The sequence below is a fragment of the Rhea americana genome, unplaced genomic scaffold, assembly GCF_003343005.1.
Source record: "Rhea americana isolate MKP2758 unplaced genomic scaffold, rheAme1 scaffold_47, whole genome shotgun sequence".
Classification (NCBI taxonomy): Eukaryota; Metazoa; Chordata; class Aves; order Rheiformes; family Rheidae; genus Rhea; species Rhea americana.
The window spans coordinates 5,633,010-5,642,542 of record NW_028186612.1 but is presented as its reverse complement, the minus strand read 5'-3'; the positions used below and the strand labels follow the sequence as shown (position 1 = coordinate 5,642,542).

Here is a 9,533-nt window from a genome sequence, read left to right as displayed (position 1 = left end):
ACATTTTAAAATCAAGATAGATTTTTTTTTCCTTTTTTTAAAGACTGTTTGCCTAAGAAAGCAAGGCATCTGAGATCATGTTGTCTCCGTCCGTTTGTCTCTCCATCTGGCAGACCATTCTCCTGAGTAACTTTTGAACCAACGGGTCAGTTCCAAGCAAATCTGGAAGAGGCGCAGATCTGAAGAGCATCCAGTCTTGCAAGCTCAGTAAGAAGCGCAGCTGGGGAGAGGGAGACAGAGCTACACGAGCATTTCTGCACTGGAGGAGAGACAGCAAGAACTCTGCTCGCCAGCGAACACACACAACGCAGCATAWCCCTGCTCCCCAGCGCTGCCGTGCTAGCGCGGCTCGGTGGGCGTTTTTGCAAGGGAAGAAGGAGGACGGCAGGAGACAGATGACATGAACACGGTGGAAAACCGTGCTGCAAGGAGGGGATGTTACTCGGAGCAGTTATTTATGATTCTCCGAGAAACTGGAGAGATATATAGCCCGGGATTCCCCAGGGATCTGTCCTAGGCCTGGTACTGCTCAAAATTTTTTTTATTAATTACTTGCACGAATAGAAAATTTGCTTATTACAGCTGCAAATGATACCAAGCCGGGAGGGACTTCAAGAACTGTGGAGGATGGGCTGATACTTCAAAACAATCTCGACACATCAGAGAGACGGCCTGGAAAAAAAAAAAATAGGCGGCAACTTGGTGAAAACAAAGGAGAACTTGCTGCTTGCGTAAGAATCCTTAAACCGCCCCGTGCAGCCTGGGAGCAGGAAGGCTGCAGGGGGAAGAGGAGAGGCTCTAGCGCGTGGTGAACCCACGGCGAGCAGCCCCGGGCACGCAGCTGCTGCTGCAAAAAAAAACCCCTCCCAGAAATACGTAAACAGGAACGTCTGCAAGACGTAGGGAGCAGGGCTTCGGCTCTGCTTGGCCCTGCAAAGGCTCAGCCGGCGCCCGGCGCCCGCTGGGGTCCTGCGGTCGGGCAGGGCCGCGGGCCAGCTCCAGGCGCCGACGGAGCAGAAGAACCATCAGAGACGGAGGAAGCAGCGGTTACAGAGCCAGGCCAAAGGGACCGGGGCCACTTGGTGCGGACGAGAGCACATACAGGCAAGGGCTAGTACAACTCTTCTACAATTATTTAAGCTAGCCAACGTCAAAAGGGAGAAGTTTCTTCTCTTCTTCTTTAACTGCAGGGCTTAAATGACAGCAAAGGACCTTTAGTTTAGACATCACTTTTTGTTTGTTTGTTCAKGAAGATGTTTAAAAATATTTGGTTTTTGCAGTTATAGATCTTTCAACTAAAGCTTTTATTTCTTGACTTTGTTTCTCCTTTAGTTTAATGGAGAAAAAACAGGTTTTATAACACTGCTGTTTGGTACACACAGGAAGTCTGAAATGACACCAAGTAGCACAGGAGGCGAAGCACGGAGACAACTAGGCAGCCTGTGCTTTTTACGTTATTCCCTATGTCACCAACGTTGACCAAATTATTCTTAGACAGCTCTCATTTCCATAGTAGCCAATCATGCCTTAATCTGCAAGAAATTATATCTTCCCTTTTGAAAGCACCCCCTTCTAGAAGACACTTCTGGAGGACCATCAGGAATGGAGAATCAGCCCAGGTCACACACACAATCTTCAGCAGTCTCGTAAGTCCTAGGCAATGCCCTGCTCTTACAAGAGTGAAATACAGTGGGTACTAGGAGCTAACGTAAAGGACCCCTGGACTGCACTAATCCCAGGACGCAGTAAGGCCTGATTGGTCCCTACAGGGAAGACATGGAAAATTAATGAAAAGGAGCAATCAGGGAATGATTATTCACTATTTGTCTCAAAGGGAAAACTTAGGACACTCAAGGATATTACCAAACTGCACATTAAAGCAGAGTGATTTTTTTTCCTCCCCTCTCATGTTATTCAATTAAATGGTGAAACTCAGTGATAGATACTGCTGACCTAAGATGCATAAAAATAATAATAAAAAAAGTCTATAGAGCCATTATTAAACACAATGGTTCACACCCCGCAGTTGCAAAAGCCTGTTTACTGAAAAACTATCACGTAACGGTCCTGTTTCTTTTCTTTGTGTACTTGCAACTCACTYACAACCACCAACATGCTACTAAGGAACTTTTATTCTAGTACCTCAGGTCTTCTTTACTACAAACCCTTCGTAGAGGCCTCTGCCAGAGCTTGCCAGCTACCTGCAACAGCCCTCAGTATTTTATGCTGTCCCTGAACTTACTTTTTTTTGATAGCAAAGCATGTGCAGCAGTCRACTGCTCTAATCTGGAACAGCGGGATTTGATTTGGACGTGCTGAGCGGGCAGGGAACACGGCGGGGGGTTTGCCAGGAAAGCGCTCTCCTCCCCTTCCCTTCCCTTSGAGCTCCACGTAAACTGGCATAGCTACCCCGCTAAAAGAGCGTTTTTCACCCCAAGGATTTGGCCTGCTCAACAGAATGGCTTTGGCTTTGGTTCTTCTTTTCTTTTCTTTTTCTTTTTTTGTTAAACGTACTACTTAAGCCAGCACTGTGAGACCTAAGAGCCTCAGCAGGTCATCTTCCTTGGTCAGGGGTGCCGCGGCCACGGAGCCCGTCTCTGCTGCTACGTTCTCCAGATCGTTTGGCGTTTCTCCCGAAGYGCAGCAAGCGGCCCCTCACTCTCCCACATTGATGACGGGGGTCCTCCAGATGGTCCTTATGCCTTTTGTAGCTCATTTTCCYGTCTTAAGGCTCCAGGCGCCCCAGGTACCCAGACACTGCAACAGCGATGGGATGGGCGGCTAAGGCGCTAGGAACATTGGAAAGACTCTTCCTTATCCTCTCCAAGGGGGCACAGTGACCTGCAATGAAAAGAGAAAAGGACAAGAAGAAGGATAGGCCCTTGGGGCAGCAGCAGTGAAAAACAAGAATTAAGGAATTTTACAGCTAACGGCTAGGGCTACAACGTAATTACAGAGTAAGTGTCTGCAAGCTGCCCAGAGATCAACCCTCTCCGTCCTAGCCCGTTCTTTAGGTAAGGACATTCATTTTCTGTATCCTTGAATAGCACCACGCTCTGTCAAGGACAGATACACATCACAGTAGAAATATTAATTAAGAATATCAAATTAATCCTCCCCCCAACAAGCTCTTAGTACATCCTCTGTGATTGAAATATTACCTTCATTCAAACAATAAAATAAAAATCTCACTGCCATGGACTGATTTTGTGCATGCAATTCTTTCTGCTTCAGAAAGATTATATGGGCATTACTAAGCTCAAGACTTGGTCCCTTTAATTGTTTATATGATTTTTAAAGTTACCACAGTTAAGCAGCTAAGAACATTTTAAAACAAGGTGGAAAGTCATTACTGTTTCACAAGCATATAAAAAAAGAATATTTATACCGATGTTAAGTAGGGGTGGAGCGTGCAAAGCTTTATCTTCTCCTGATTTAAATCCCAGGCTGCGTTCAGTTTGGAAATCACACCAGATGGATTCCAGAGCACAGCTCAAGGTCATCTAAATACTGTGTTCTGCTCCAAACTGTAAGCATGATCATGACGAACCACACAAAGCCATCAACAGAAATTTAATACGCTGTCAGATACTCGGTCATCTTCAGAAAGAGCACTTCAAATGCTGCTAGTGCAAGTACACAAATAGCCCTGGTTTAAAAGCGATACAGTAGGCATTCAAGCTGTTGTGTAGGTATTTTAGGAAAATTGCATTTATGCTGTTGCTCTTTAAATGAGCATTTTTATCAGAAGCAGTTGTTCATGCGATAGACACCCTTATAGCCAGACTCTTCCTTTATTATTTTCTTATTTTGGACAAATTAGGAGGAAATCCCTTACTTGCAGCTGGAGACAGTAAGCTTGCTCTACAGAGCTCCACCAAAAAAGCGTTCCGGATGCTATGCAGCAGATAGTCTAGTAACAAAACAACTGAGAACATGCACATCAAGACTTCTTAATCATATTTAACCCCCCCCCCTTTTTTTTTCTTAAAAACACCACCCAACAACCATTATAGGTCTGAAGATTATTTTAGATAGCATCACTAACTGCGAATACGTAACTGGTTATCAGCTACTCTGTTTTTAACACTACGTGCACTACAGCAGTGCCTGTACAGCCGGCTCCGCRCATACTGCCAGGCCACTGCCGTAACCAGCTCAAGGTGATGGCCTGACCTCTAGAACAGCAGGTCCACGGCACCTCGTAACCAGCCCAGTTATTTTGATGTCTAACTCGTGACACCTGCGGACAGAAGGCTGAATTCRACATTTAGCACCAGAGATTTATCCATATCATGAAAACAAAACCCTCACGCTGCACAGAATATTGCTTTAAGCCTGAAATGCAACACTATACCTTTGCAGGAAGGAAAGGTTGTTAGGCACGTAGCCTAATCTGAATTTATGCAGAAGGAAGATTTTTGCAGAGTTGAAGGCATTTCAGTAGTGCTTCTTTACAAAGATCAGCTATTCAAGAGTAAGAAATTAAGGTTAACTGGTGTGCAGATACACCAATAAACATATCTAAATGAGTTTGATTATTGCCATACTATCAGGAATAATATTAATCTCGTGGAAAAAAAAAAAGAGTTGGTGTATTCTATTAACTGGCAGTAAATAGGTTAAGAAYCTTTAGAGTCACAAATTCAGGCTTCACCTGTCTTTAAGGAGGTGGAGAGAGATTGTTTTATACCACAGCACAACACAGAGGTTGTCTAACATTTCCTGCACTATTTTGTGCACCACCTTCCCTCCCAAATTAATACAGCCATTCAGCCCTCCCCTAGCTTGAATTACCGTTTGCACACCTGCCATTACCGTAGCTGCCGTCATCTTGACATCCTTCTTTTTTCTGCTTTTCAACCACGTCTCCTCCTCAGCGGCAGCTCTCTAAAGTTTGGGAAACGTCAGGTTAGCCGGATCGTGCTAAAGACCAAGTTGAACTGCAAGGAAACGCTCCTGCTTGTCCTTGCCATTAAGAAAAATCAATTTTTCACCTCAGATCAAGGCAATTAGTCTCTCCATTAGGACAAAGCCAATATTTCCAATGAAATCCAGTTTTTCTGGAACAGAAGGTCTAAAAGACTAATGGATTAGCGTGCTGAGCCATTACATCTGCTGACTTGAACTAATAYCACATTTCCAATTTGCTACGGAAACGATGTGGGAATGTGTATTTGAGAAAGAATGTTTAACAAAGTAGTAAAACTGAGCACATTTAGAGATTTCTGCAAAGATCTGTTAAGGGTATCTTTTTACAAAAGGTAGGAACCTTTTTATGTATCTTGAGGAAATGACGAGACTTCAGATCACTTGGAAATTTCAAAATATTTGTTCCTCCTACAGCTATTATGTAAACTGAGTGCAGAGTCTTGCAGAGGAATTACTTTCTATGTAGGTCAGGAGCAGGAAGGACAACTTGCAGAACTGCAAGGGATAAAAGTGAACMCAGAAATTGAAGTATATTTTTAATTTTCTATAAGTTTCCCTCAAGCAGTAAGGGATTTTTTTTTCCAAAAGTAGAGAAAACAGCATTCACAGATATATACAAAAGTTTATTTTACAAACAGCAGCTACTTTTGAATAACAAAATTGCAAAAACATAGACCAATATTAGTAAACCCGCTCAGTGGTGCATCTTCTCTTTGAAGAACAATTTAACATAATTTCATTAAGTAAAAAAAATACTCCCCTCCATCCCTTCCCAACTATCTACCAGAGCAAATTCCTTTATAAAGCTTGTAATTCAAAATATGAAATAGACATTGGTAACACTGCAATAAAAGTTTGGACAACTACAATTATTAACAGTATTTCTACTTCACTATCTTCCCCCCCCCCCTTTTTTTTTTAAGGAAAGAAAAAAAAAGTCTAATTTGAAATAGGACAAAATTAGATACAGGGGCAGTTTTTTTTTTTTTTTTTTTTAACATAAAGTTGACTGATAGTGTTGTATTTTGCATACTGTGTTACACCACTACACCACTAGCCCACTACTGCTACCTTCTCAATAAGGGGAGTTACTTTTGCCCTTAAAACTATGAAACTGCAACAAACGTTATCCAGTTAGCAATTAAATATTTATTCAATACTCTGAAACAGCTGCTGCTCTGTTAGTCTATATATGTATACTGACTTGAGTAATGTTTTTTAATATTAAAGTACATTTATAAGAAGTTACAAAATAGTGATTTAGAAGGACTACATGCGCATACTTCTTCATGGAATTATGAGTAAGAAAGGGTTAAGTCCAGATGGAGCACATACAGATCCTTTATTTGGTTCTTTTGGAAAGTGGAATAGTCACATGACAGTTGTGTCAGTTTTAGGATCCTGCATACAAGCATCTTATTCAGCTTTTCATAGACAGAGACACAGGGCATCCTTAAGTCTCCAAAATTTATCTTGAGTTTTCTTTGTATGTTTCAGAAGGTCACCAAAACTTAATTTTTGGTATTTTAATTCAATCAAAATGACAGAATGAATTGATGTTGAAGCAAGAAATTATCACTTTTACTTCTCAAAGCTCCCAGGTCCTGATGAAATTAAAAAATAAAACAAAGAAAACCCTTATTTTTACMATTTCAAAACATTTGAGAAACCTAAAGTATCTCAAGATATCACAGAGAGTCAGTAATGAAAGCTATTATAATACAACTGTACTCATTAGCTCTAATAAAGCTACGTTAGTCTGTTTTTTTTCCCCACTATAGACCCCACTTTCTAGGGTACATTATGCCATTAAAAAAAATGTTTCTTAGTATACAACTTTCTAAACACTGAAAAAAAACCTTTACAAATGATATTAAACCAACTGAATCAGAATATTGCAAAAATTAGTCAATGCTTTAAAATTACACTTTTGCAAACCATTCATCTGTAGCATGGAGTCATTTTTGGTATTAAAGATTACTTTGAAATTACTGTCCATGCTTTTTATTAGGCATGTATTTTTATAGTCATATCATTTTAATAATATATAACTCAGTATCTGCACAACGATATTCCCTATGGCAAGTGGGATACATCTACAGATATTTTATAAAGGAACCATTATGGTTTATTTTCTTAAAAATTGTCTTCACTTAAATGTTTAAAAAGTGTTTTGAACAAATTCATGATATACTCAGCACTTTACAAGTCAACTTCAAACTTTCTTGAAGTATTGCAAGCACTGTAATATGAATTGAAACAGGACTGCTTAGAAACACTTTTTAAACTCATAAGAATATTGTTATTTATCACAAAATTCACTTTAAAACWTCTGAATTTAGACAAGTTGGATATTAAGATCAAAACTGACTCATCACGCTTTCTGACTTCTCATCGGTTTTGCAGTACCTATGGTGCRTAGTATTCTCATCCTTTTCAGCAGACTTCTGTAATATCACAGTACAATAAGAATTAAGACAGAGAGGCAGTCTTYGCTTTCATCACCTAGCTGTTGTATATATAAACACTATATAACGTTACAGTCAACCAAGGTGGCATGGAACCCACCTTCCAACATTAAAAAAACATTTTAATAAACTAGAAACGGCAGCCTTTGTAAGAAGTCTTCTTCACAGTTTTATAGTTGCTAGCATATATTTACTAGAACAGGCAGAAAGCCCTATGGTGTTTATATAAAGATACTTCAAGACAGTACAGACTGCTGCACCCAGAAAAGTGGTGTCAGCAAATTCACATAAGTGTCATTCATGGCTTGGAAAATCAGATTCAAGGAAAAAAAAAAAAAACACACTTTCCTATTTTGTAAAAGTACATTTGACGTAAAAACAGTTGAGTTGAGATCAGCAACTTCTCTCTATAGGTACACAGTCAGTCAAATGAGTTCACTGCTAAATGGTAAAGTTTCAGCTCACTCAGTATAAACATCCTTCAACTTCACCTGCAGCACTGTCAAAACAGCATTTTTGTTTGTTTTTACACAACACTGACAAAATTCTTAAATATACTTTCCATCGTCAAAGAAACATTTTCAGCTATATCTGCTGCTTTCACTGGGACTTCGATTGTTAGAGTAACTGCGATCACTTTCACTGTCAGAGCCATAAGATCTACAAAGAAAAGATTAAAAAGCCTGAAAATTGTGTTTTGTGTTTCAATTTCAAAATATTATCATGTCAAAAAATGTTAAGGGATAGATACATGAGACAAGAAAAACACAAACTCTTTTACAGGATCACATGTTATGTAACTGAAATACAMATTAAAGGACACAAAATTAAAATAATCACTACATTTACATGATGAAATCCTTGTGCAACTGAAGACAGACTGTAACTACAAGATTTCTTGATTTCTTCAATACAGCTTCAGTCATTTACATTAAATAAGTCTTGATAAATAGTAATAGCTGACTGAAAACTATATTCTAAAAATATAGTTTTATATTGCAAGTGCTTCTCAAATGATTCCACAATTCCTTTCTTTATATATTGCAGTTATAAATGTGAAGAAGTGTCTATTGAATTAGGCCCCAGAACAGAAGTGTGTGAGCACATGTGGAGGGTGGAAATGGCAGAATAAAGTGTTTTTGCTTATCCAGACCAAAAGAATCTCAAGTTCAGCACCTGGCCAAGCATCAGGATATAGTCCAGGTGGTTTCACACATTATAGGTCATATTCAGATTATATAGAATAAACTTTCATTAGTATTTATCTAGTCTCATGCCTTAAAGGACAGTTTTCTAGTTGAAAGATGAGCATACTATAATCCTGTGCTGTTCCTCTGAAGCTTCCCRATATACTAAAGCAATGATTTTGTATGCCTGTTCCCACACTTTCCATGAATACCATTAATTTCTCCTCAAATACATGATGAAAGTTGTCTTACTGTTGGAAYTAGACGGGGGAAATAGGCAGAAGTGAAGTCCTCTGAGTTGGTACAAAATTGTGAAAGAAAGAGTATGAGAACAGCAGAGCACAAAAAATTAACAGTGGTGTTACAGATCTGCCTGATTTACCACTGGGTAATAAGCAACATGTGAAAAGGTACAAAATGAATCATCACTGAAGATTATTCATTATATAAAGATCATATTCCACTGACAGCTGTGGTAACTCCCTGTGCAGTGTCGGATAGTTTATCCTAGACTTATACTATGGACAACAGTATAAACAGTGATATGAGCAATGCACTGGGCTTGCAGAAAAAAGTTCTTCTGAAATATGCTCCAGGAAGTTAAAAGTTAATTCTAGATAACACAAATTTTTTGTTTCTCTTCCAGTAGTTTATTTTTTTTTAAAGCTATTTTTGCAGTCTAGCCAAGAAGAATTCACCATCCAATGGGATTCTTGGCATACCAGGTAGCCTTTAATCCATGACAGGGCATGTAAAAATTTTAAATGCTTTTTAATCCTACAAGGAAGTAGCTCCCAAGATTAAAATCCAAAGCAACATTTTTAAAAAGAATGTGCTTATTTTAAACTTATGTGGTTGTATACACAATGAACCGAACAAAAGAGGAGAAAGTGTTGGTGTATTCTCAAAGCTTTCTTCCCCTAGTTTCTTCCACACTCCCAATTTC

General features: G+C 39.4%; 1 protein-coding gene across 6 annotated transcripts in view; it reads right to left on the bottom strand.

Annotated features, from left to right (window-relative positions):
• Positions 1-5,534: 5,534 nt before the first annotated feature.
• The window catches only part of NKTR (natural killer cell triggering receptor), a 43,914-nt gene continuing 39,915 nt past the window's right edge, over positions 5,535-9,533 (bottom strand). For all 6 annotated transcript variants that reach the window (XM_085316508.1, XM_085316510.1, XM_085316511.1 and 3 more), the window contains one exon: positions 5,535-8,060. In XM_085316508.1, coding sequence (XP_085172634.1) covers positions 7,982-8,060 — 79 coding nt within the window. In that variant the 3' untranslated portion in view covers positions 5,535-7,981. The remainder of the gene's footprint in view (positions 8,061-9,533) is intronic.